The sequence below is a fragment of the Mchenga conophoros genome, linkage group LG23, assembly GCF_057382185.1.
Source record: "Mchenga conophoros isolate Kocher_MC1m ecotype Shallow Benthic linkage group LG23, M_conophoros_male_GT1.1, whole genome shotgun sequence".
NCBI lineage: Eukaryota > Metazoa > Chordata > Actinopteri > Cichliformes > Cichlidae > Mchenga > Mchenga conophoros.
In genome coordinates this window covers 3938277-3965139 of record NC_140547.1, presented here as the reverse complement: position 1 = coordinate 3965139, position 26863 = coordinate 3938277, and the positions used below count along the sequence as shown (strand labels likewise).

The following is a 26863-nucleotide window of genomic DNA, read 5'->3' as shown; positions in this document are numbered from 1 at the left end:
ACTGAAAGGCCCAGCACAGAGAGAAGAGAAACAGGGATAGATGGAAGGAAACAGCTGGGGCCAAATCTTTGTTTTCTGTGCAACTTGGACTAAAACTTACAGACATGCAAGTTTAGTACATCAATGTACACATTACATATGTACAATTATGATTCTGTGAAATTACCAAAAGAATCCATGAAATTGTTCCAGTAAGAGTCAATTTATGTATGCTGTGTATCATGCACTATACAAATATATATATAAACTGGCATTCATCATCTCTTGAGTCATCATCATGTTCGCCTCTTTTTTAAGATTTGTTAGCTGAGTGCTCTTTTCATTCAGTCGAGGCTCTCAGTCACTTTGTGGCTTGCAGAGGTTTTGGGACATGCCAGCATGGTTCAATAAATTATCAATTATAAACTAAAAACGTGTCATTTTAAATATATGAGGCTCGAAGAGAAGAACGGGGAATTCCTCAGATCAAAGGTGGGACTTACCTGGGAACTTGAGACAAGCAGGTCTCTGAACTTCTATGATGGCATAATCTTCACACACGACGTCTCGGACCAACAAGCTGTAAATATAAACCACTTTCCTCTCTGGATGTTCGGAGTGATGACTGACTTTACAAAAAGCATAATTTTACCAGAAACTGAGAAAACTGTTCACCTTCATTCATCAGAGTGGAAAAAGCATTAAGTCCACTCGTGCAGCATCACTACACTGTTGAATGTTTAAGTCAAACTTTGGGCAATTGGGTTTTATGCTAAAATAAAAACACGAGCAATATATGAGTTTGTTCATCTTCTGGATTCTTTGTTGCTTTATTTGAAGTGCCCTTTGGATGGGATATACATAGAAAATTAAAATAAAAAACAACAACCTCCAAGGCACTAGCTGGAAGGCAACACATGTAATATCAATATTCTTACAGCAAGGTCACATTTAATCTATAAAACTGAAGTTTTTAATTTTTTTTAAATATTTTATTAAAACATTTAATTTATTATATTAAAAACAGACAAAACAGCAACAAAAATCTTGATTTTTTTAATTACTCAGCGTGTTGGCTTCAATGTTCGACAGTCCTCTCAGCTGCTCCTTGTTGCTCTGCCTTTCTCTTTAAAATACTCATATGGTGCTCTGTTGGATTCAGATGTGGTCGTCTCAGTTTAAACTATTTTCTTCCTATGGTACTTTTGGCAGTGACAATCTTTTTTGAAAATTCTGGAGACTTGGAGTCATCCTGTCAACCAGTAATTTATCTAAAGACATTTATCAAGATATCAAGAAACATTCCCCCAACACTTCATCCAGCCACAGTCCCACCTCCCTGCCTCACTGCTGGGACTGTATTCACTGTGGTGGTCTTGGCCCAGCTTATGCTAAACATGCTGGAACAAATCTAGGGAAAACAAATTCATCCGTCATCTGACTAAGAAATCTGCTCCTAATAAGCGTCAGGCTTCTTCTCATGTTTGTAACAGTTTTGTGCTGGAGAGAGACTTCCTGTTCGTTGTGGTGAACGTATGTGAGTCATCTAACACGTGGCTGTGTTTTCAAGAGCTAGCCCGTGCTAGAGAACAGCTACTGTGGTTTGATCTACTTCTTCTGATTATTTATACATCTGTTCTTTTGCTGATAGACACCCATAAATAAATAAACTGTACGTTCTGATGCTCATGTTAATGGATCCAGGCTAACTGGAGATCTGAGAAGGACTTGTTTTGGTTTCAGTAATCAGATTTTCTGACTTGTCGCTGATCTTTTTGTTGTGGTCAGAAGTTTACATACATCATGGGTATGAACTCTACCAAATCTGCCAAGAAGAGGGGAGAAATTTACAGCTGGAAATGTCAGCTACTAAGGTGTCTGGTTCAGCTGCAGGTCGATAAAGGAAATTTAACCAAATGTATAAATCTGAAAAGCTCTATGTACATTTTTGACATTGTGTGGATTAGTGAAGATCGAAAACAAATTCAAACACAATTCATGTTTGTAAAGTCATTAAAGATGACTCCCCAGAAACTGAACAGTTCAAAGAAATAATTAAAAGCCCCAGATTTCAATGACATTCATGCACATGATGACTCGTGTGTAAGCTTCTGACCACAACTGCGTTTGTTTGTTTTTGTGCTTATGTATATTTTATGTTTTTGTTTTATCTTTATGTGGTGGAAATATTTCACTCGTGAACCGTTTTACATTTCAGCGATATTGCACACGGGTATTCTCACTTCTGTATATGGCAGCTTAGCATGTAAAGTTTTATATTTCAGTCTTTCATTTTTAAGCCCATTATATGAAACAGGCTCGTCATGGTAGCAGTTATTCATCATACGAGAAATGGTGTTCATGACTGATGACAAAACCCTGCACCTTTATAAATCTATATACATTTTCAGTGGTGGGAAAAAAGAGGAAAATTTCCACAGAAGCAAAAAGAAAGGAAATTTAAAAAAGAAATAAAATACAATAAAACAGGAAGTTATTGCGCCCCATTAGGCTCCTACATTGCTGCATATTCAAATCAACCGTAGAACTTTTTTTCCTTTAAGGTGTTCATATTTTTTTAAATCTTAAGAAAGATGAACTTTTGTGTAGAATAAAGACAAAGCAGATATGTAGGGCCAAGAAAGGAGAAAACATTTTAAGTTAATGTTTAAATAAACTATTCTATGTTGTATAAGTGGACAGATTTTACTCTGTAGTCAGACCCCCCCACCCCCGTATTACATCAGGTGAGGTACAGTCCAATAGCAGATCTGAAATGGCTGCAGCAGTGAAAATGCTGACTGATATGAAGAGCATAAAAACAGTCATGTTGTCTGTATTCACGGTAAGAATCTGGGGGGGGAAAACCAAATCTGAGCAGCAGTCAAATTTGTCTGTTCTGATAAATAAGAAAACAAAGCAGCAGTGGTCAACATTGTCAATAATCAGTTTCAGGAATAATGGACAGCAGCACATAATCAATGCCTGAAAGTAGTGATTAACACAGTCATCATTCCACAATGGGCGTAGGATTCGAGCGCCTCCTTTTAAGAAGAGGCACACAAGTCACCTGCTAACACAGGTAATAGGTCCATCTGTTTTCAAGCAAGTTGCATTAACGCACTTTTTGTCCTCTCATTTCTTTTTCACCCTGCTGTAAAAGATCACTACCAACCAAAAACACACAGGGCAAATTACACAGAGTACCACTTAGATATCTCCATGTCCCCTTCACTGTGTGAGAGAGCGAGGATGCTGGACGGGTGAGGGGTGAAGCAAACTGCTGAATGCCTGGAAGTGTGACGGGAGGACAGCGGTTGAGGATGATGAAGAGGACGGCAGGCTAAATTCCACCTGCAGCATGTGGGAAGCACTGGCCCCACCGCTCACTGTGCCACAGTCAGGGCCCTCAGAAAGTAAATGTTCGCCACGCATGTGTAGCTGAAAGAAACAAGAGTTTGGGAGCCCGTGGTTGTCATGGAGGGCCGGAGAGTTCCCGCAGGCCCACTGGGAGGTCTCAGCAAAGAGCTGAGACTGGAGCTGGACTGGAGCTGAAGGACAACAACTATCTGAGCCAGATTCCTGCAGGCCGTCTATGGGCGGGAGAGAGAAAGGACATCCGAACAGCTGCTGAGGACACTCGTCGCCGCACAGCTCTGACAAGCCCATCACCAGCTCGCCATCTGGACAGACGTATAGAAATTCACAGGACGACAGATTAATAAAACCTCCATTACTGTTGTCATATATTCTAGGATGTATGTTTGATGTCTATGGTTACAATGGCATCTGAGGAGTGCTTTTGTGCTCTTCTAGCGTACCTATTTCTACTACAGAGTACCCAGCAAACATTTAAACGGCTGGCGGTCTTTTCTCGAACGATAGTCATAGTTCCAAAATGAAAGCTGAACCGATATCAAGAATGTTACCTTCACATCAGCACCAACTTCCTAACATAAACGAGGTTCTTGTCGAACGTCCTTGTTAGATTTTCAAGCACGAGAAAGTTTGTGTTTAAAAATTCTGTTTTACTGTCAGAATAAAGGAAATAGAAATTAAATTCTCTCAAGAAAAGCATGAGAAGAAAAGAAGAAACCTTAGTGGTGACTCAAACTCGTGACCTCACGCTTTCAGGTCGAGAAAACCGAACTTCATGTTTGAATGAAGCATTCCTGAGTCGACGTCGCAGACAGAGAGGGAATAATTGTCCAATGTGCTAAATTCACCAACAAAAAAATGAAAAGAAATTCAGATTTACGAAACTGAAAACAACTTAAAAGTGTTGTTTATTTAAAACATTTAAAAAGATTCCAGGAGCACGACTCTGTGAGTACGTGACGATGTAAAATCCACGGAAATATTCATGTGGATATCTGCTCACAACCACATATTAGTTGTGAAAAAATAATGAATAAATAATAAAAATGGCTATCATTCCATCTTTGCAATAACTTAATATTCATTTCTCACCGTTTAAGAGACGAGCCGACGTCCCTTTTGTTCTATGCGGAAACAACATCTACATCCATCGCTCTACATCGGCGTCGCACCCCGACCTGTCCTGACCAGGGACGCGACGTCGCAGTTTGAACCATGTTTGCTGGGTAATCTCCTCAAACATCTTCCTCATATGAGGAGATTATGAACTATCTGAAATATCTACACAACTCTGTTTACTGCATGTTTTATACTGTGAATTCTACACATGCTGTGCTGTGTATATCAGCGAGCCACTGCAATAAATGCATTTTTTTTTGCTACACTGATTTTGAAGTTTATTTTAATACAGCAGTCTTATTTTGAAAAGATGTGACGGTATATAAGGGAAAAAACTGTATTTGGAAAAAACAAAGGGAAAAAAGCAAAAAGCAATATTTTAAATAACATCTCCAACATTATTCAGACACTATTTGCAAATGCGCTAATTATTACACAGCCAGAGGAGGCTGTTTACATTAGACCCGTTTCTTTCCTTTCTCATTAAACTTTGTCTATTTATTTGTCTGATTATTTCCCAGTGACCACATTATTTTAGTTTTCTGTACTCATCCTCTTTACCTGCAGGCTGCTCAACCTGCTGTCTGTGGCCTGAGTGGACTGAGGTCATGGCTTTAAGAGAAAACGGGGAGTTCGTCTGCGCCTGGGGCGGCCCTCTTCTTCTGGAGCACCATCAACATGCACAACATGCCCAAGCGCGCACACACAGACACACGCGCAGACGTGCATACATGCGAGCAAAAACACAACACAAAACAAATGTATACCATGAAAATATTGGGGAAAACAAAGGAAGGGAGACATAAAATGTTTCATATGAGACAGGGATAATAAATATGTCAAAATAAACAGGAAGAATATATAAACAAACAGGAAATCAATGGAGCCCATGTATAACATGACTGAAAGATGATTTGGCATGTATGTTTCACATGGCATGTAAATGGTTTATGTACAAAAAGATGGGTAAACATACATAGCTTCAGTTTTATCAGACACTGAAACTTTTGTTTATCTACTTTTTCTTTTGTGAAGAAGAAGAAGAAGCTTGTGTCTTTACTTTGAACTTAAGGCCACAGTTAATAACACTTTAGACTGAAGCCTTTGCTTCACTATTATTTGAATATTATTTTAGTTCTCTATAAGAAAGGACATTTTGTGTGGCAAGAGCTCACCAAAGTAAATATAAAGAGCTTCCATCTGAGCCATCACGTCAGGTGTTTTTATGAGGCGACCTCTGGTTTTTACCTTGTTTGTCCTGGTCCAGGTTCGACTGTGGAGGTAACGGGGACTCCAGCTGCCCTGTGCCCATGGAGCTGTGAGGCAACAACCTTGTGGAACTGTTGTTTCCCTCGAGTTCCACAACCTCCCCATCCTGGTCTCCATCCTCCCTGCAACACACAGCAGAACTACTTCCAGCTCTGATAAATTATGTGTTTGTGACCTACAGAGCTCACAGTTTTCACTCAGACAGTAGTTGTTGTAAAATCTGTTCATATAACTTGGATTAACCAGCTCTTTGCAGACCACCAGCATCTTTAGACGTCCTTTGAGGTGAGAGACTTTAACAGATAGCTCACGAAAACTTTATTTGCTTACAGATCAAGTGAGGTGGAATTTGTCAAAATGCTGTTAAAGTGAAGCAAAAACATGTGGGAATGAAGAATTAGGCCCTTCCAGGTTCCAGTTGTAATAGGTCATCTGGTGTAACCTGATGTAGTTTTAGTGTAGACCTTTTACTTACCTGTACTACATTTATTTAATTTATTCGGTGGACTGGAGAAAGAGCGTAACAATGGTTTAACCTAATAACGCACTAAAAGCGCGCATCAGGTTTTCTAATTTGCAAGTTAGGTCAACAATTTTTATTTATCATGTTCTTAAAAATTCTGCAACATCTAGACCAGTTTAATCTAAAACTGAGCGAGCAAGAGATCATCAATACCATCAGGATCATCAGTAACCCACAGAATATTAAGGAGGCCGTGTCTCATGAAAATACTGCCCAATGGCAGCATGTAAGAATTAAAAAGTAAGAGATTTAGAATTGATCCTTGAGCTACCTGACAGGTCTCACGCTTAGAAAGTAGACCTCTCTGAAGTCCAAAGCCTATCTGGCAATTTTACAGGAAGTGATTCTAGACATGTACCAAAGTGTAAATTAGCACTTCCTTTACCCGAACTCTACCTCTTTATCAAGTGTCATGAAAATGAGCTTCATAGTTTTTGTATGATTCTGTTATGAGACAGAATCATACATACTGTCAGTGCGCCCCAGGGTGGCTGTGGCTACAATGTAGCTGCCATCACCAGTGTGTGAATGTGTGTGTGAATGGGTGGATGACTGGATGTAGTGTAAAGCGCTTTGGGGTCCTTAGGGACTAGTAAAGCGCTATACAAATACAGGCCATTTACCATTTTTACCATTTAGAAAAACAAAATACCAAAATTTTTGCAGGGATCAGAAAAAAACCAAAAATCTTAAAGCTACTTTGAGCTACTCTGGAGAGCATGTTTGATATGGCAGAGTTTGGAAGTACTTCCTGACACATTCCTAAAAGCAGGTTTCCCCTTCAAGGCTGTCTCCTTGTGCAACACTTTAACACTTCAGAACTGCTCTCTGTAAAGTCCCACTCGGATCACTTGCACATGTACATTTGCTGGATTTCTGTAGTCCAAACTGTTTCCATTTAGATTTCATTGTGGAGTACAGGACAAATTCACAAAGAGGTTTGAGTGAATTTGTTGGCCATAATTAAGATGCAAGTGGACAGATGGGAGCAGCGGGGAGCAGTGCAGTGCTCCACAAGGAGACAAACCTGAAATCCGATGGCTGTTCTTGCTTTTTATGTGCCGTTCTTTCTGATTGCACCTTTTATCTAAAAGACTCTGGTTATCTTCAGATTGGTGTCCCAGCAACACTCACATGCTCCCTGATTGCAGGCTGTACTTCTTGCGGCTCAGCCTGGTAGCCTGCTGAGTAAAGTACTTGTGACGCTCAGACTTCTTCCACATGTAGTAATACTCCACACACTCGCCCACTGAGCGTGTTCGTACCTGTGGATAAGAAGAGGTTGTTTTTGCATTAGCGGAAAATAGTCAACCCTTTTAAATCAGCATATCAGGTAGCAGGTCATCCTCTGGGTGCTCACCTTATTTGCCTGAATGAGGTGGAAGTTTTTCCCATAAACTCGATACCCATGCTCAAAGTTCCTGCACTCCTCCTCGCTCCAGGAGCAGAGCTCTTCTAAAGACAGCGGACATCAAAAATAAGTTTATAAAACTACATAATAATTTTACATTTTTACATAATTGTAATTACAATCACATAAACTAAATAGAACAGAAAAACTGAAATGAAAAGTGACACTCTTAATATCATAATCTGTTAATTTTGCTTTCCTGTTTCTAGCATAATAAAACTGGTCTTAAACTGGAGGCTCATTTCTGATTTGAAGGTCATGAGGTCACATCAGTGAGTTATTCCTTCTCTGCAGTGATGAAGTTGGCAGCTATAGTTCCACCGAAATGGTAATGAAACGTCATACTTTGCACCGGAAAAGAATTACACTGGCCTTGGGTTGTTGAATAAGCCTGCATTTCTCTCTTTTATTAAGAATACCACAGATTTTTCATTGACACTGGTATGCTGTTACTGCAGATCTAATTCTAACACAGGCTTTATTGAGAAGACCAGGGGAGGCTGACTTTCAACGACTGAACTTTTTTCATACTCGCTTTTTTGTCATGGATACTTGAAAATGTTGTGGTAACACAACTATTTACACATCTACAGACCAATCAATTCTTTTCCCTGAAACAATTCGGCTTTAGACCAAAATATTACGCAGAAATAGTAACCTGTTATTTTACTAACACCATTAAGGGCTTTTTTGGTGGCAGTTTTGTGGGGGTGGAATACACACAAACTTTTGAGGGTCTTGTTATTCTTGATCTAAAAAACGCATTTGACACTGCCAATCACAATATACCCAAATGTGCAGTGTGTGATGGATGAACAAGAAAGAAAATTAGTGAAACTATTGAAAAACAGAATGGGCATTCCCCAAGGACTGCTACTTGTTCCAATGCTTTGCACTCTGTTTATCAGTGATTTGCCTGCAAACTACCCAGAGGCTGATGATAACATTTTACGTTTTTAATAATAATTTGAGATCCGCAACTCAAATTTGATAAACATGAAACAAATTCAAAGACTGTTAAGACCAATCTGAGTGTTTTCAATCTTATTCAACACTAGATGAACTTTGCAGCAGCCCAGCTGTTTATGAATTCTTTCATATTTTCGCAATTTGTGATATTTTATGACAGTATGGGTCTAAGTATCACCATCTACAACTAAGCACCTTCTATCTTTTTATAAACAGACTCTAAATAATGAATTTAAAAAAATACAGTCCACTTAGTTTTGATGTTTTCATTCATATCTTTTGTGTTAAAGTAGTTTTTAAATGCAGACTGGCCGCATACCTCTAGATGCATAAGACGGTGACGGCAGTCACTAGGACCATGTTGGACACTGTAAAACACCACATCAAAGATCTAAATTTGGACAATCAGCATTCGCCATAATGACCTGTCACCTATTCAGGAAGCATGTCCTGTCAGGCCTCCTGAAATCAAATTAATTATAGATATTGAATCTTATTAAAAGTCAAATTTTGGTTAATGGCAAATAAAAATCATTTGTTAATTTCTGTATCGTTTTATGTGCATTTCATTTTATTTATGTTTTTCCCTAGTTATCTCTATATTGTATAGTATGGTAACGGTTTTATGTAACTAAATATGATAAAATTTTGTGTGTTGTGGGTATAAATGCCTAACTAGGGTCAATGGTTGAAAATAGGCCACAGTTTCATGTCTGGGAATTCCTCAGTTAAGTTTTGCCCTTGCTAATGGATTAAAAAATTGTATAAAACACTGTAACTGCAAAAACCTGTGACATATGGGTGCAACGATTTTCTGATGACTTTAAATTTACATACTATCAATCATTATTACAAACTTATTCTGGGTTGTTCACAAAGGTGTAAAATGCCCAGTTGGGGAAAGTAGGACAACGGGATAGTTCTTACCACTGAATACTTTCACGTTGAAACGAAATCGCCTCAGTGCTTCTTCGACATTAAAGTTGCATTTCACTAACTCGTACAGTGCCTGAAGGTTTAGAGGAAACACAAAAACTGTCACTCAGTGAAGACTTACCTCTCGGTTTAAGGCAAGTTAAAGAAAACAAGAACTCTTGATTATGGACATAAAGGCTGACCATGTTTAGCCATGGTCCACTATGAGTTCAGGTAATGCAGACTAAACGAGACAAGTAGAAGAAGTCTTCTGAAACGTCTTAAGGAGATTGGGATGAGGTTAGTAATCCAGACATCTGAATAACAAGACAAAAGTAAAATCTTCAAGTACACAGATCTAATAATACATGGACTTCTTTTTATCCAGCTGTTTGTTTCTTTCAGCGTGTACAGAAGGCACATTTATTATATTTTACCACAGCTAAAAACTGGTTAAGATGAGTCATTCGCCTTTGTGTGGGGGGCAGTTGCGACATTGCCATGAAGGAAGAATACTTCGTTACTGAAGAGGGGCGCTTACGTGTTACTACAGACTAGCTTAAACAAACAAAAGTAGCCAGCAGTGTTTGCTGAGATGTACCTGTTCATTGTCTTGGACAATGACCTCCTCGGTTCCTACTGCCTCCTCCTGGCCACGGGGTCTTTGTGCATTCAGCAAGAACTCCTCCACTTCATGCACTGGCAGAACCCCTGGCCTCCACAACAACTGGTCTTCGGTGCTGTAAGCTAGAGGGTGACAGGCACAGTTTCTCAGACTTACAGCGGACACATTAGACACGTTTACTCTGTATCGTGTTCGTGTTTGCACTGTGCTTTACATTATGGACTTGAATACACCTCGGTTTTTCTCAGTGCCTCAGCTCCTCTCTTTCACACTCACTCTCTCTTTCATGCATCAACATGCTTTGAAAGGCAGTCTTGCCGAGCACAATGAGGTTGATGTATTTTTTTGTGGATGTATTTGGGCGGTTTTTTAGAAGCAGTGACAAATTGTCCTCCCACATTCCTTATAGATTTGTTAATAATGTAACAGCAATTTTTAATGAAGGCAGCACGACCACACTCTGCACACTGAGCTGAGTCCAACAGAACTGTGCTGGTCCTACATCTTGAAGCAGGTCACAGCACAGTACACATCAATCACACCAACTCTGGGGAGTCAAAAGTGCTTGGACACAGTACTAAACACGTAATCCCCTCTTCCATTAGTACCATCTGATCAACTCGCCACGGTTCACCACAGTTTTCAGGATTTTCCATTAGATCATTCCTAAAAAAACGTACCAGGCACAAGGTACACATGCTTGGCCGGGGTTCCAAGTGATCTGAGCAGATACTAAAATGTGACATCGTCAGACTGCATGCCACCGATTGGCTGGTCAGCGGTGTCACTTAATGAGTCAAGAGAGTCTCATTCACGAAACTCAACATCGCCATTTTTGAAACCCGGCAATGAGGGAAATGTCTACGGAAAACAACACTGTGGTCCCCGAGTGTGATGAAAAGCCACAGACAGAGCAACAGGTCTACTTCCGAGTCGAGTATATATATGTATATATATATTAGGGGTGCAACGATACTCATATCGATATTGAACCGTTTGATACAGTGCTTTCGGTTCAGTACGCAAATGTATCGAACAATACAAAATTTTTAATTTATTTTATCAACTTTTCTTCTGACGATGCTGTCTGTGTTGAGAGCTCAGTGGATCTGCGTTCGACTACTCCGCCTAGGCTGCACTGTCGAGCGCAGATCCATTACTGAGCGCAGCGCAAGCTAGCAAGACAGAAGCTCGTTGCAACATGGCAAACTTCCTCCCCTACCCTCATTCAGATCTGGCCTTTGGAACTATTTTGGTTTTCATGTGAAGTATGACCCTGAAGGTAAGCGCGTCATGGACAAAAGTAAAACAGTATGTCGGATGTGCCACGCAATGCTCAATTACATGGGTGGGAACTAGTGTGTTAGCGCAGTTAGCTCGTTAACGTGTTGACGCTGGACGGCAGCACGTTAACGGAGATTTGCCGTGTTGTGGCGTTAACGTCATTTCAGATTAACGCTGACAGCACTAGTGGGAACACAACGAATATGACTGCACATTTACTCCGACATCATCCTCGTGCAAAGACAAGTCGAAGCAGACAAAAACAACAAGCACGCATGCTACAAACTTTACCCGAGTCATTTAGACAGCCGTTAGCACAGGATTCTCCTTATGGGGACCCGATATGTTTAATATGCTGCTGAAAATATAGCCCAGAAGAAGCGTATAGTATAGCTTTTATTTTGGAAAGAGCCATTTCTCTGTAATAAACTCTCTTTTCCAAAGATGAGTGATTTCTCGATCAGATAGATTTATTTTTTTTATTACTTTGTTGTTTCAGCAACATTAAATTTAAAAACTGTACTTTTGAGTTAAAATATATATTTATAATTTTAATAAATGACAAATTAAAAAGGCATGAACATTTTTTTGTATCGAAAAAATATCGAACCGTGACACCAAAGTATCGAACCGAACCGTGAATTTTGTGTATCGTTGCACCCCTAATATATATGTGTGTATATATATCAGAACAACTGTCAAAAATGACAATTTCAGTTGCTTACCTCTCTCCTGGTAGGTGTACGGGCTGATTGGAGGGATTTTTGCCTGATACATGGAGCCAACCATGATCTCCTAAACAGGAAATCCAAACATGAATAGTCATAATTGTGAAACGTGTGATCATGCCTATAAAAGCTGAAATTTTATTTTAAAATGTACACATGTTAGTGTTCTTTGTGTCGACCTACAACCATGAGAAACACAGGCCTGTCCAAAACAAGCTGTTACATTTAGAAAGCTGAGCCACTGTGGTTTTAGAACTTGGGAGATTTTTTTCCTATTAACCATTTCTCTGGCTTATATGAATTTGAATTTTCTTAAGTAGAGCATTTTTGGCCAGCCCATTAAAAGCATCGTGGTTCTGTTGAAATTAGGTCTCAGCTCAGTAGCCTAACTTTGAATTATAATTAGTGCCAGAGCAGGAAAAAGTGTCATGTTTATATAAATGTAACCAAAGCCTAGTGTATATTCAGCCTTTGATTGCACTGATCAAAAGAACCATTACCAAAGGGTTGATAACCCATATTTTATTGCTGCCTAACTGTCTTGCTATTGGCATTTTATCTGATTTGCTTTCCCATAAAGACAAGTTGCAACGTAATGTGTCTCCCTTAAACTTAAAGGTGATTGAGAGTCACTTAGTCAAAATAAGATTACTATGCTCAGTAACCCACCTTTTGCTCTTCATTGGATGGAATAGAGACATCATCAGAGTCTTCATCTGATGAACTGATCAACGTGTCTTTGTCTCCACCTAAAACACATGAAATATTAGAGAAAGATCAGGAGAACATTCAAATAACGCCACAAGATTTTCCATGCCATCTTAAAAGCCAAATCTTTCTGCTGATTAAGAAAGGGAATCTTAAGCATATTTAAAACCACAATTCTTTATAGTCATGATAAAAAATAAAATGACTATACACTGCATCTAACTCAGTATGAACCACAATTCAGTATAAAGCAGAATATGCACAACATCAATGAGCAAAGTGGCACCTCCTCTTTTTAACCTGTTCAGTGTGTTCAGTCTGTGCACCATGAACAACACTAAAGCTGCATACCTGCTGTACATTTGGTTTTCATGTTTTATAGAGTCAGCACCTTTCACATAGAATCACTATCTGGATATGACTGTTTCAATATATTAAAACTCCTGTAGATTGAAATATCTCTCTGCCTTTGATTTAATGGTGTCATATGAAGAGTGACACATATATGCTATCAGACAGGAACATCTCATAACAACTTCCACAGAACTGTATAAAATCAATGCTTATTATGAGTGCATTTCCCTAGGATCACAAACCCTGACAGGTTGTGTTATTTGAAATGTCATCAAAGCACCAGAAATTCGATTCGATTCAATTTCAAACTGCGAACCTTTCTTTAGCTCAGAAAATTTCAGCGAGTTTTAGTGTTATATGAAAATGTGTTAATGCGTGTCTCCCTGGGTGTTACCTTGGATGCGGCGAAGCAGATCCGAGGTGCTTGAGGTGACTGAGGGGGTGAGATCGTCGGCTAATGATTCTTCCTGCTCCCCAGGGAAGAGATCCTCAGTTATCTGATCCTAAACCAAACATATAATAAGACAAAAAAATAAAAACAAAAGACAGAACAGTAAAAATAGAAAAACAGAGTTAGCATATTCATTAGATGTACAATCATTCAATTTGATATTTTTGACTGATTCTCAAAAGTTCTCTGACCAATTCGACCAATCAAAATCTGTTTTGATGAATAAATGAAAGATGAATGAGGCCACGGGTGTGTTCTGTGCACCTCAGGTTGTATACCTTGTCCAGTGTCATGTCTGGCAAACTGGCAGCCATGTGACAGGTCTCCTTCTCTGGATCTGATACTGTATAGCCATAGAAAGCCAACAGCTCCTCCAAGGGAAGCTCACTGGCCTACAAATAAGGCACAGAGGGAGGCAGTGACAGGTGGAGGGGAGGTGATGGGGTATAAGAGGGAAAGAAACCACAGAAATGTATAAATAACACCCACATTTCTTGAAAATCATCTACATGTCTGTCAGTTTAGCTATCTCAAGCACACTTGACACTTTTCCCTGGTCTGTCCAAATAATGCCATCAGACTGATTGAGCAGTCTCCTTGTAAGATGCCTAAAACACCCCCAGAGTGTACTCAGTTTACTCAAAGTAATTGAACTGTTCTGTAAAAATGTCAGAGTCAACATCTGCACGTCCCATGTCATTTCCTGAACACGGTGTTCAGAATTTCAGCATTTTTAAAGGTAAAAATGAATATTTCTTTACTTTACATGTTATGACAACAGACGTAGAGATTATGAGAAAAGTAAATGGTTGCGTTGATTATTTAAATCATCTTCTTCTTTGACTGCTCCCTTTAGGAGTCGCCACAGTGGATGATCTGCATCCTCCTCTGTCACACCAACCCTCTGCATGTCTTCCTTCACTGCATCTATGAATCTTCCTATTTTCCTGCTGCCTGCCTTTCTCTCCTCTGCACATGTCAAAACATCTCAGCTTCCCTCTAACTTTTTTCTCCAAACTGCTCGACCTGAATTGTCCCTCTGATGTTCTCATTCCTAACTCCACCACCTTATTGCCATCTTATAAACCTTTCTTTTCACTCTTCCTGCTATACTTCTGTCACAAATCACCCCTGACACTCCTCTCCACCCACTCCACCCTGCCTGCGCTCTCTTCTACACCTCTCTTGTGCACTGTCTGTTGCTTTGGATGGTTGATGTCAGGTACTGAAACTCATCAACTTCAACTTCATATTTACTCCTCTGTTAAACTACAATTTAAAATAATTCTGTTGAAATGTTATATTGAAGGCAAATAATGCCCATAAAAAGGGGGGTTTATTAAGAGTTATCGATGCTGCTGGTTAGAGTAATTATTAAAATTCACATTCACTTGCAGTATGTTGATAGATTTTGGTCCTCAGACTGTTTTTCGTTTTTGTCAAAAAACGCTGCTGTTAAAATTTCTATGAACTAGTAACTGAATTATTTCAAAAGCAAATGTTACATGACTTTAGAGTAACAAAACTGTACTGAACAATAATAGTCGATGCCATTACTGTCAGTGATGTAGTACACCCTGCAACTATAAGGTTCCCATAATCACAGGAAGCTATTTTGCTGAATATTTTTGTGTTTATCACACATATAAACATGGCAGAACGTGATCATACAGTGTGGGATGGTGTCGCCATCTTCATCGAGCGAGGACTCTTCTCCTCCTCCAACTCCTCTAAGACCCGTAAAGACTTCTGCTTCTCCAGATGAGGGCCTTCATTGCTGTATCTCCTCCACTCTCCACTAGGCCACAAGCTCTGCATTCATGTTTAGATGCTTATCACCCACCTACAAACATGCACATAGATAAAGACAGTATGTCTGTTATGTTGCATTCAAACTCATGTAAAATAGCACAGTACATTAAAATGGTGCCGTGGCACTCGGCACAAATGAACACATGAACAACACAGGATCAAATAGTGGCTGATCCTGGCTCATCCCATTACAGGTCAGCTGACTCCTCACTTTTCAAGGGCTCTTCTTTCAACTTATGAGACCTTCTGCTATCCAGACTTAGGTGTTAAACTTAATAACAGATTGATCATAGCACTTGGGGGAAGTTTAAGCGCAATGTAATGTAACTTTAAAGATATTTAAATGTCCAAGAGCTCATTGTGAATTGTCACCACAGGATGGTCGGTTTTGCTGTGATACTACATTAACAAAAAAAGCTTCACGGTGGTTTTCCTGATTCATCGACACGATTCCAGGCTCGGCTTTGGTCTGAACTAATCAGATACAATGTACGTACAGGATGAAGGCCACATAAAGAGTTTATAACCATAGTGGGAAACTTTGGGTAACACGCTTACAGCAGTAACCGTACAAGAATCTCGCCCAAACCTACTTCACATGAAGTCCAAGCGCTCTCTAAATTAGATTATAATCTACTTCTCACGACGCCAAAAGTCACCAAAAATCTCCCAACCCGTCGGTCGCTGTCTGACTGACCAGGGGCGCTTTCCTGCGACTTGGTGCTGAACGCCTCTTCCTCTCTCCGGCTCGCTACGAGTGGCAAGAAGGAAATAACTACTTCTCAATATTTCTGAAAGAGACGGTCGGAGTTTACCGCCGCCGAGTCATGACATGTCTCCCAACTTTTTCACTAAACCCACTTCGCCGGCAAGGCACACCTGAAATAGTTCAGCACCCCCGTGTTAGACCCTACCGGGCTCCCTATTGTTTTCTACGGCTTTACTATCAAGGCTGAGGGAATGTCTCTTTAAAGCCAAGAACGCGGAGAGAGGCGATACGCTGGAGAGGTTCTCCATTTCTTCCGCCGCTTCCCAGTTAAATAGCCCCCGTAGCTCTCTTTCAGCGGTCGTTCACCAGCCGGCCAAACCCTCGGCAGTCTTGTGTATCGTACGGAGTGACAGAAGTCTTAAATTCGGCCCAGCTTCTCTAACATTTGGGTCATTACATTTCTCGTTTTCGCTCACTTACCTCCGCCATTCCGTTTCTGCGCAAGCTGACTATTGCCCGGATGTTGTAGGTCTACTCTTCTCTGCTGCTCCGTTTATTGCCGCAACGATTCAGCAACAGCGGCTGCAGTGCAGCGTCGCACACAGTTACAATGACTTTTTTTCAGTAGTTTAGTTCATTTTGTTTAAGTTTACAACTTTTTAAAAAAAATCCTTCGTAGTTTTAAGTAATTTTTTTAAATCGCCCCGAACCAACACTTTCGGTATCATCTCTAAAAATGTTGTTTTACTGTAAGTAACAATTCTAAAAATATTACTAGAAAAAGAAAAGGGAAATGTATCGACTGATCAGTTCAATTATTCTTCGCGTTAAAACGTAACATAATAGTGACCCAATTTCTGCTCTTCTGCTATTAAATTAGTAAACAATAGTTTGGCACTGAACGCATCTTTAAGTTAAATGTAAATGCCCCCCTTTACCAACACGTCCACGTGCGGTTGCTGAAAGACACTACGGTTTGTGCTGATTATGCGAGTGGAGGAGGGGACAGGACATGGCCAAAGCAGATAAAGATTGCTTATATGGCTTTGTCCTCAGCCAGTGACTGCTCAAAGTTGTCAGCGATTATAGAAGCATATAATGTAGCTCTACGTGTTGTCACCATATTCTCTGACATGCCTCAACTAAACTTGAATATCAAGCAACGAAGGTGAGAATATTAAAAAAGAAAAAAGAAGCAGTGGGAAAACAAAAAGTATCAACATTTAACTAAGAAGATTAAAAAAAACTTGTTAAATACCGTTAACTGAAGAATGTCTGCGTAGGATGGCATAGTATTTGCATAAATACTATTCAACGTCTTCAAAGTCTTGCGCCACCTCTTATCTCTTTACATTTTGCTTTCAAGGAGCCAGACTTTCTTGTAATTTTATAAAATGGTTTCTGAAGGTCCTTCAAAATTTTTTCTTTGGACATTGGTTGCTTTTTCAATTATTTTTAGTCCAGTTGTACCTGACCATTTCATGAGGAAGCTTTTTCTTGTTCACTTTACCTTTGAATCACCGAAGCAGAGAAAAGCACCTAACTCATGAGACGAACCAGACAGCTTAGCAAATCCCTCATTTTAAATTGTGTCTTCAGGCACTTTGTTACTAACAGCTGAAACACATATAATCTGTTCCTATTTCTTTAGTTGAATCTGTGTCGAATGCAAAAGATAACACGGGCACAAAATAATATTTCTGGACCATCAGGGTGCTTCCCAAATAGCTATGAGCCAAAAATTGGTATACCTTGGTATAGAAACTTGGTGCAGTTTGTCTTTTACAACAGCTGGACATGTGGAGAACAAAAGTAGAAGTGGGCTAAACGCTATCTACAGCAGATGAACAGTATCTGGAATTCATGTCCCTAAGAGATATGAAGAAGACCTGACACAGGATCTGAGACATGCATCAGGCCCTTCAGTTGATCCAGAAGCTCATCTTAATGAGGGAAAAAGAGAAAAATTATACCAGAGCTGAACTGAACATCGGTGACAATAGGTCTCACGAAGTGGTGAATACAAATTTGACATTTGTGGTTGAAATTGTTGTCAGTATTTGCAGAGGAGGTCAGGAGAGAGGTACAGCAGTGAGTGTAAAGCATGGTGGAGGCTCTGTCATGGTGCATGGCTGCATTTCAGTCAGTGGGGTTGGGGATTTGTCAAAAATTGATGGAATTTTGGACACATAAAAGTAGAGTCAAATTTTAATGCAAGATGGAAAGCATCTGGAAAGCATCTGATTGGCAATGGCTTTGTGACAGGGTTCCCAAACACACGGCCAGTGCAGTAAAAGCACACCTGGATACAAGAAGATACAATGGAGCCCTATAAGTCATGGAAATGAACTCCCCAGAGCCCGTGTGTGGGATCATTTTGACACAGAACAGAACAAAAAGCAGCCAAGATCCAAATAAGAGCTTTGAATGTCTTTCAAGAAGCCCAGAGAACTTTTCTTGAGACTGAACTTGTCACGGTTCTGGATCATTTTGACCCAGCTTTTTCTGTTTCTGTTTTGGTGTTTTTCTAAATTATGATTTGTTTGGGGTTTTCAGTTGTGCTGGTTTGATTTTGTATTAAGGGTTATTCTTGGTTTTGTTCTCTTTACGTTATTTCTTGTTCTGGCCTCTAGTTTAAGTCACTGTCTTCTCTGTTTTATGTGTTATATTCTGCCTGTCGAGCTCTCTGTGTCAAGTTTGCGTCTTTGTGATTTGTTTCTTATTTCCTGTTTTATTTTGATAGTCCCAGTCCTATGTCAGTGTATTCAGATTTACCTGCCCCTGTCTCGTTAGCCCTAATCTCTCCCAGCTGTGTCTCCCTCCTGTTTCCCATTCCCTGATTACTCGCCTGTGTATATAAGCCCTGTGTTTGCCTTTGTGCTCTGTCCTGTCGTACTTTCTCCATGCTGTGTGGTTCTCGTGTTCCAGTTCTGAGTTTAGTTTAGTTTTTGTGAGAGTTATTTTCAAGGAGATTTTTCCAGCATTAAAGCTGCGTCTTGAGTTCCAGTCCTGTCTTTGTGAGTCCTGCATGTTGGGTCCCTTTTCCTGCCTGCCTGCCACACAGCCATGATAGAACGACGTGACCAGTACATGGACCCAGCAGAACTCGTCCCATCTGATGAGCTTAAGGAGGATATAATTTATTCAGTGAATAAATTATGTGACCTGTGGCTGAATCATCCAGAGGAGGAGTTTCAGCGTGCTGTAACCTACCGGCTACAGCGACTGGTTTCCGGTCTCCCCTGGCTTTTGGACTCTCTTCACCCACTCATACAGGAGATTTTCCTTAATGAGCTTCATCTGCATTCCCCTGCTGCTACCACTTACTCACCCAGCTCGGAGAAGGATGTGCTGCCCGGCCTGCCGGATTTGGAGTTGCCCGGCTCACCGGAACCATCACCGAGGAGGAAGTGACGGCTGCGCCACCAGAGCGTCACCCCTCAGCCAGATTTCGCGATATCACTCACAGGCTGTGGTGAGTGAAAAAGACAATTTTTCTGTTGCTTTGGACAATGGGACTATTTATTCTGGGGCTATGTTTTTTGGATCAGCTGCCCAGCCTGAAGCGCGTTCAGCTGCTCAGCTGTCCCCAGTTCAGTCTTCAATTCTGTCAGCCACTCAGTCATCATCATCTCTATGCAGGGAGGAAATCTCATTCCCACCCTGGGTGTTTCTCATAACTTAGCTGCTTTAGGTACATTTATTTACTCCAGGGCCTCCCCAGAGGCTAGATCTCAGTCCCCAGCTGATTCTGGAACCCTGAAGATTAAGCAGCCACCTGAGAACTGCACCGTGTCAGCGCTGCCAGAACGAAGCCACTGTCCTGTGCAGCTCCAACCAGCTTCGTTCTTGCCAGAGGTCTCCGTGCCTGTTGGTCTCCGTGCCTGTTGGTCTCCGTGCCTGTTGGTCTCCGTGCCTGTTGGTCTCCGTGCCTGTTGGTCTCCGTGCCTGCTGGCCCTGAGCCTGTCTCCGCTGGAGGGTTCGGGGGGGCCCGTTCAGCCATCTCTGCTGAGGGGCCCGAGGAGCCGCTTCAGCCGTCCGTCATTGATGATGTTTGCCTTTGCGCTCTGTCCTGTCGTACTTTCTCCATGCTGTGTGTTTGTCGTGTTCCAGTCAGGTCCTCAGGTCCTCTGTTCCAAGTTTTGTGTTTTTGTGAGAGTTATTTTCAAGGAGATTTTTCCAGCATTAAAGCTCCGTCTTGAGTTCCAGTCCTGTCTTTGTGAGTCCTGCATGTTGGGTCCCTTTTCCTGCCTGCCTGCCACACAGCCATGACAGAACTACAGTCTAGTAATAGTAAAGATATTATATTACCCTACATTTGTTTTTACATGGTTCAATATGTCTGTCATCATCTTGTTAATTATGTCATGTTGTTGTTGTTTTACATATTGAAGAGATTGAACATGAGCTTTGGACATAAATCAACATGTGTACAAACAGTAGGCTATAAGAGACAGTGATAAACTCCCTCACTGAGAGTGGGGGTCATACAAGCAATGACACTCATTCCCTTTGTTTCTTTGGGACTCATTAACTGAGAGTTTATGCTTTATGTGAGAAGGTGAAAGTTGTCCACAAAACAAGCAAGTGAATGTTTGTGTAAGGTAAGACTTTGTTGGTGCTAAAAGTTGTATGAAAGTGTAAACGTTACAAACACTATACTTAACAAATCCTTCCATCACAAAATGAGAAAAAAGGGAAGCAATTGATGAGGGGTTAAAAATAGTACCTTCTTTTTGAATGTAGCAATAATTTATGCATAATATGTGCATAACTGGTTATGCACATAACAACAGATGAGCGTAAGCTCTTGGACTCAACTGGGGAGAGATTTGTTATCTACCATTTACATCTTCAACAAATATCATCAGTTGTAATTTCTAGTAAACAACATTTATATCTGAGATAGTAGTTATGCATAATAATAAATGACCTAAAGTGGTATTTATACTAGCTTGTTAAGGAGGTTTTGCTTCTGTCACACACTAGGAAAAAAAATCATAACTCAATGAAAGAAGTCATGTTAGCACACAGACCTAGACTTTTATGGAATGCAGGGGGGAAAAGCAGTTTGTGCCTTATGTGAAAACTACCTTCCAAATATTCATACTTAGAGAAAAATGAACAAAACAGAAGTGGAGTGTAAAAGTTATTTTTATAAGTTTACTGTCAGGGCCGTAAGTATTTGGACAGTGTCACTTTTGTATTTTTACCTCTGTGCATCACCATAGTGGATTTTTAAAATCAAATAATCAAGATGTGACTGAAGTGCAGACTTTCAGCATTAATTCCAAGTGTTTAACAAAAGTATTGCTTTATCTTATTAAGAATGAGATTTTTGTACTTATTTCTGTACTTGTAGAGTCAAATAAGCATAATTTTCAGTATAACAATTGTTTTTAATTCTTGGTTGAAAATCAAATTCATTCAATGACTGTTAGGAGTCCCAAACCCAAAAGCTGTGTTTCTTCCCTTGAGATGAACAAGTTCCCTTCAGTTGTTTGTTTGTGTCTCATGCTTTTTTTTTAGTGACAAAAGCATGGACGACTGATAAGAGAGATCAGGTGACTGACTTTGCTATTTGATATTCATGCATTACTTTTTGGTTCATTATCCCCTTTGCACTGCAAAGCACTGTTCAATCAATTTTGCAGTATTTGGTTGAATCTTAGCAGACAGTGTACCCTTCACAATTTGTCCTGCTACTTCCATCAGCAGTCACAGCATCAAACAGTAGTGGCCCAGTTCCACTGGCAGCCATACATGCCCATTCCATAACATTGCCTCCGCTATCTTTGGCAGAAATGTGGTATGCTTCAGATCACAAGCTGTTTCTCTCCTTCTCCAAACTTTGTGTGCATTTTTAAAATTAGAAACTGTTATTAAGAAAAAAAACCCAAAGTGAAGCAAACTAAGATATTGAGGACTCTTGAAAGTTGTATATTCAGTATAGACTGCTTAGATTATGCCTACGTATTTAGTATTATATGGGTATTTGTGTGAATACTGCTGGTAAGTGGAGGGCATGTGTATTGCAAAGTCTGTTTAATGTCTGGACTGGGTGATAAGTGAGGAAAATACCTTCACTCTGTGGTTCTGTAGACATACAAATCTGAGCAATTCAACTGAGGAGTAAACAAACATGGTGTCTTTACTTTATATTCCATCTATTATATATAATGCTTTGAATAGTATGCCCATACCAAAGGTCAGCCATTCAAAGCAACAGACTATGCATACAAGAGGCGAAGAAGAGAGTGCAGGCAGGGTGGAGCGGGTAGAGACGACTGTCAGGAGTGATTTGTGATGGAAGGAGGAAGAGCGAAAAGGCAATGCTATGACGTCAGGTTGGGAGACAGTGGCACTGGCAGAAAGACAAGATGTGGAGCTGGAGATGCTAAGGTTTTCATTAGAAGTGATCAGGAGCTGCAAGATCAGAGAGACAGAAAATTACAAAGAAGATTCATGGATGTAGTGAAGGAAGACGTGCATGGGATTGGTGTGACGGAGGAGCATGCTAGGGATAGGGTGAGATGGATTTAGATGATCCACTCCTGTGATGCCTAAAGGAAGCAACCAAAAGAAGAAGATGAAGACTTTGCCTGGTATTCCAGACAAACTACAACTTGTGAATCCTGATTTTAAGACATGCCCAGAGTCCTGACAGGGAGAGAGCAGATTTCTCCTGTATTGGCTTCCCTTCATTGGCTCCCTGTTAAATCCACAATTGAATGACCTTATAGTACCATATTAACCCATTAGAGCACTTCACTCTCGCACTGTAGGCTTAGTTTTTGTTCCTAGAGTATTTAAAAGTAGAATGGGAGGGAGAGCCTTCAGTTTTCAGGCCCCGTTTGGATTCAGGAGACAGACACTATCTCTACTTTTAAGATTAGGCTTCAAACTTTCCTTTTTGCTAAAGCATATAGTTAGGGCTGGACCAGGTGACTCTGAATCCTCCCTTAGGTGTAGGCTGCTGGGGGATTCCCATGATGCATTGAGTATTTCCTTTTCAGTCACCTTTCTTACTCACTATGCGTTAATAGACCTCTCTGCTGAATCAGACTTGTTATTAATCTCTGTCTCTCTTCCACAGCATGTCTTTATCCTGTCTTCCTTCTCTCACCCCAACTGGTCACAGCAGACGCCCCCGCCCCTCCCTGAGCCTGGTTCTGCCGGAGGTTTCTTCCTGTTAAAAGGAAGTTTTTCCTTCCCACTGTTGCCAAAGTGCTTGCTCACAGGGCGTCATATGATTGTTGGGCTTTTTCTCTGTATGTATTATTGTAGGGTCCACCTTACAATATAAAGCACCTTGAGGCGACTGTTGTTGTGGTTTGGTGCTGTATAAATAAAATTGAATTGAAAGACAGAGTGGATCATTAATCCAAATTATCCTTAATTTTCTCTGATTCCTGGATTGAGGGTACACTGAAAACCCTAACCCTAACTAAACACCCCGATTCAGTTTAAAAAATATTCTGCATGTGGTGTTAATACAGGAGAATTAGCTGTGCATCACAGGGATCTGGGACTGAACCATGACCCACGAACACCATGCTGTTATGGGGAGGACTACCTGTTCCAGCTCCAGATGAGAGGCAGATGTGAAGCAGGGATTATATTTAGTGTCTCATACTGTCTCTCTTTTTATGACTCATTTTCTGTTAAGTGTACTGTATGTTTTATAAACTGCTTTAACATAAAATATGTGTAAAATGAAATGTAAGAAATACATAAACTGTACATTAAGTTGTAACTATTTTCATTTGTTAAAAGTCAGCTTGACTGTTACAATGTAACAGCTATCACCCAGTGTCTTTTTTTAAGACAGAGCAGAAAGTCAGAGAAATGTAAACACAGAGAGGACACACTGCAGACATTACAACGTGATGTAAGTGATTAGATCAAGTTCAAGTTCAAGTTCAACTTTATTGTCACTTCAACCATATACAGTTTAAAAATACACAGTGAGGCGAAACAACGTTCCTCCAGGAACCAAGGTGCTACAAGACAAGTTAGTGCAAAAAAAAAATCTAGTAATAATATTGTGCAAAAGAGCATTTACAGGTTGGTGTGTGCGATGGTTTGGTGGTGTAGGTCAGTGTGTTTGCGCTTTGTGTTGGTTAGTCAGTCCAGTCTCAATGTTTTGAGGTATTTGAGTTAAGCTGAGTGATAATGTTAGTGTATGTGTGTGTGTGCGTGTTTATCAGTCAGTCCCTTTTTGCTGAGGAGACGGATGGCTTGTGGAAAAAAGCTGTTGCACAGTCTGGATGTGCGTGCCCGAATGCTTCGGTACCTTTTTCCAGATGGCAGGAGTGTAAAGAGTGTGTGAGAGGGGTGTGTCCGATCAGCCACAATGCTGGTGGCTTTGCGAATGCAGCGTGTGGTGTAGATGTCCTCAATAGAGGGTAGAGAGACCCCGATGATCTTCTCTGCTGTTCCCACTATCCGCTGTAGGGTCTTGCGGTCTGATATGGCACAGCTCCCAAACCAGACAGTGATGCAGCCGCTCAGGATGCTCTCAATAGTTCCTCTATAGAAGGTGGTCAGGATCGGTGGTGGAAGCCGGGCCTTTCTCAGTCTTCTCAGAAAGAAGAGACGCTGTTGGGCTTTCTTGTGCAGGGAGCTGGTGTTGAGGGACCAGCCGAGGTCCTTCTCCAGGTGTACACCCAGGAATTTGGTGCTGTCAACGATCTCCACAGAGGAGCCGTTGATGCTCAGCGGTGAGTGGTCGCCTCGTGTCCTCCTAAAGTCAACAACCATCTCTTTTGTCTTGTCAACATTCAGAGACAGGTTGTTGTCCTTACACCAGTCCGTTAGTCTCTGCACTTCCTCTCTGTACGCTGACTCGTCGTTCTTGCTAATGAGACCCACCACGGTCGTGTCATCAGCGAATTTAATGATGTGATTTGAACTGTGTGTTGCTACACAGTCATGAGTCAGCAGTGTGAACAGCAGAGGACTGAGCACACAGCCTTGTGGGGCCCCAGTGCTCAGTGTGGTGGTGCTGGAGGTGCAGTTCCCGATCCGTACTGACTGAGGCCTTCCGGTCAGAAAGTCCAGGATCCAGTTGCAGAGGGAGGTGTTCAGGCCTAACAGGCTCAGCTTTCCGATCAGTTGTTGGGGGATGATCGTGTTAAATGCTGAGCTGAAATCTATGTACAGCATTCGGACGTGTGAGTCCTTCTTGTCCAAGTGTGTCAGGGCAAGATGGAGTGCAGTGGAGATGGCGTCGTCCGTTGAGCGGTTATGGCGGTATGCAAATTGCATTGGGTCCAGTGAGGGGGGCAGCAGGGTCTTGATGTGTCTCATGACGAGCCGTTCGAAGCACTTCATGATGGTGGGTGTAAGTGCGATAGGGCGGTAGTCATTGAGACAGGACACAGAAGACTTCTTGGGCACGGGGACGATGGTGGTGGCCTTGAAGCACGTGGGGACAACGGCACTGCTCAGAGAGATGTTGAAGATGTCGGTGAGAACATTTGCCAGCTGATCAGCACATTCTCTGAGCACTCTGCCTGGGATGTTGTCTGGTCCAGCAGCTTTACGTGGATTGACTCTGCGTAGAGTTTTCCTCACCTCAGCTGTAGTGAGACACAGGACCTGGTCGTTCGGAGGAGGGATGGTCTTCCTCGCCGCCACGTCGTTCTGCCTGTCGAACCGAGCATAGAAGTTGTTAAGCACATCTGGGAGGGAGCCGTCACTGTCACAGGCAGGTGGTGTCGTCCTGTAGTTAGCGATGGCTTGTAAGCCCTGCCACATGCGTCGTGTGTCGCCGCTGTCCTTAAAGTGGTTATGGGTTCTCTGGGCGTGTGCGCGCTTCGCCTCTCTGATGGCCCGAGAAAGTTCAGCCCTCGCTCTTCTAAGCGCCACCTTATCTCCCTCTTTGAAGGCAGAGTCCCGGGTCCTTAGAAGTGCACGCACTTCCGCAGTAATCCACGGTTTCTGGTTGGGTCGTGAGATGATGATCTTGGAGACAGTGACGTCATCGGTGCACTTGTTGATATAGCTGGACACTGATGATGTGTACTCCTCCAAGTCAGTGAAGTCGCCGTAAGTTGCAGCCTCTCTAAACATGTTCCAGTCAGTGCTCTCAAAACAGTCCTGAAGAGCAGAGATGGCTCCTGCTGGCCAGGTTTTCACCTGCTTCAGAACCGGTTTTGATCGCCTGACGAGTGGTCTGTATGCTGGAATTAGCATAACAGAGATGTGGTCTGAGTAGCCGAGGTGGGGGCGGGGCTCTGCCCGATATGCGCCGGGGATGTTTGTGTAAGATGTTAAAATGTTCATTAGAGCACACAGAAGATCAGATGTTTTTGTTTTTTTTACTCGGTACATATGCTTTTCAAAAGAAGAACTCACGTCAGGAGGTTCAGACTGTCCAATCTGAGACTCGTTTGGAAGCTGTGCTATCCTGACAACCTCACGAGCCCCAGCAGAATGCTACAGGGTAGCAGTCAGCTGATAGGCCTCAGGGCACATTAGGGTTTGTTCCAGAACAACTGCTTTGCACAGAAAAGTAAAAACAGTAACAGAGGTGGGTGTTTGTGACATGGGCATTTGTTTGCGATGATTGTGAATATGTGCGGTCGTTTAAAATGGATCGCTGGATGCACTGTATGCGATTAG

The 26863-nt window shown here is 41.4% G+C and overlaps 1 protein-coding gene across 3 annotated transcripts; it reads right to left on the bottom strand.

The window, feature by feature from the left end:
* Positions 1-786: 786 nt before the first annotated feature.
* On the bottom strand, positions 787-16764 carry mier2 (mesoderm induction early response 1, family member 2). Of its 3 annotated transcripts, XM_085265610.1 has the most exons (13): positions 16715-16764; positions 15385-15556; positions 13992-14105; positions 13657-13765; positions 12870-12949; positions 12198-12267; positions 10165-10310; positions 9576-9657; positions 7629-7723; positions 7403-7533; positions 5725-5867; positions 5038-5138; positions 3526-3662 (listed from the first exon to the last, which is right to left on the bottom strand). In XM_085265610.1, the coding sequence occupies exons 2-12, from the start codon at positions 15529-15531 to the stop codon at positions 5083-5085; spliced, it is 1173 nt and encodes a 390-aa protein (XP_085121736.1). In that variant the 5' UTR covers positions 15532-15556; positions 16715-16764; the 3' UTR covers positions 3526-3662; positions 5038-5082. The 3 variants fall into 3 exon arrangements, with proteins under 3 accessions (XP_085121734.1, XP_085121735.1, XP_085121736.1); XM_085265608.1 differs by lacking the exons at positions 5038-5138; positions 16715-16764 and adding an exon at positions 16223-16348 and having other exon boundaries at positions 787-3662; XM_085265609.1 differs by lacking the exons at positions 5038-5138; positions 16715-16764 and having other exon boundaries at positions 787-3662; positions 13992-14100; positions 15385-15465.
* Between the last annotated feature and the right edge of the window lie 10099 nt (positions 16765-26863).

Bases quoted from the DNA above. Each gene is read 5' to 3' on its own strand.
- mier2 (XM_085265608.1), bottom strand. From the start codon at position 15,531: ATGCAGAGCTTGTGGCCTAGTGGAGAGTGGAGGAGATACAGCAATGAA. The intron at 14,106-15,384 runs GTATGATCACGT...CCTTATTTGTAG, and splicing joins TGGCGACACCATCCCACACT to GCCAGTGAGCTTCCCTTGGA. The intron at 12,950-13,656 runs GTAACACCCAGG...CATGTGTTTTAG, and splicing joins TCTGCTTCGCCGCATCCAAG to GTGGAGACAAAGACACGTTG.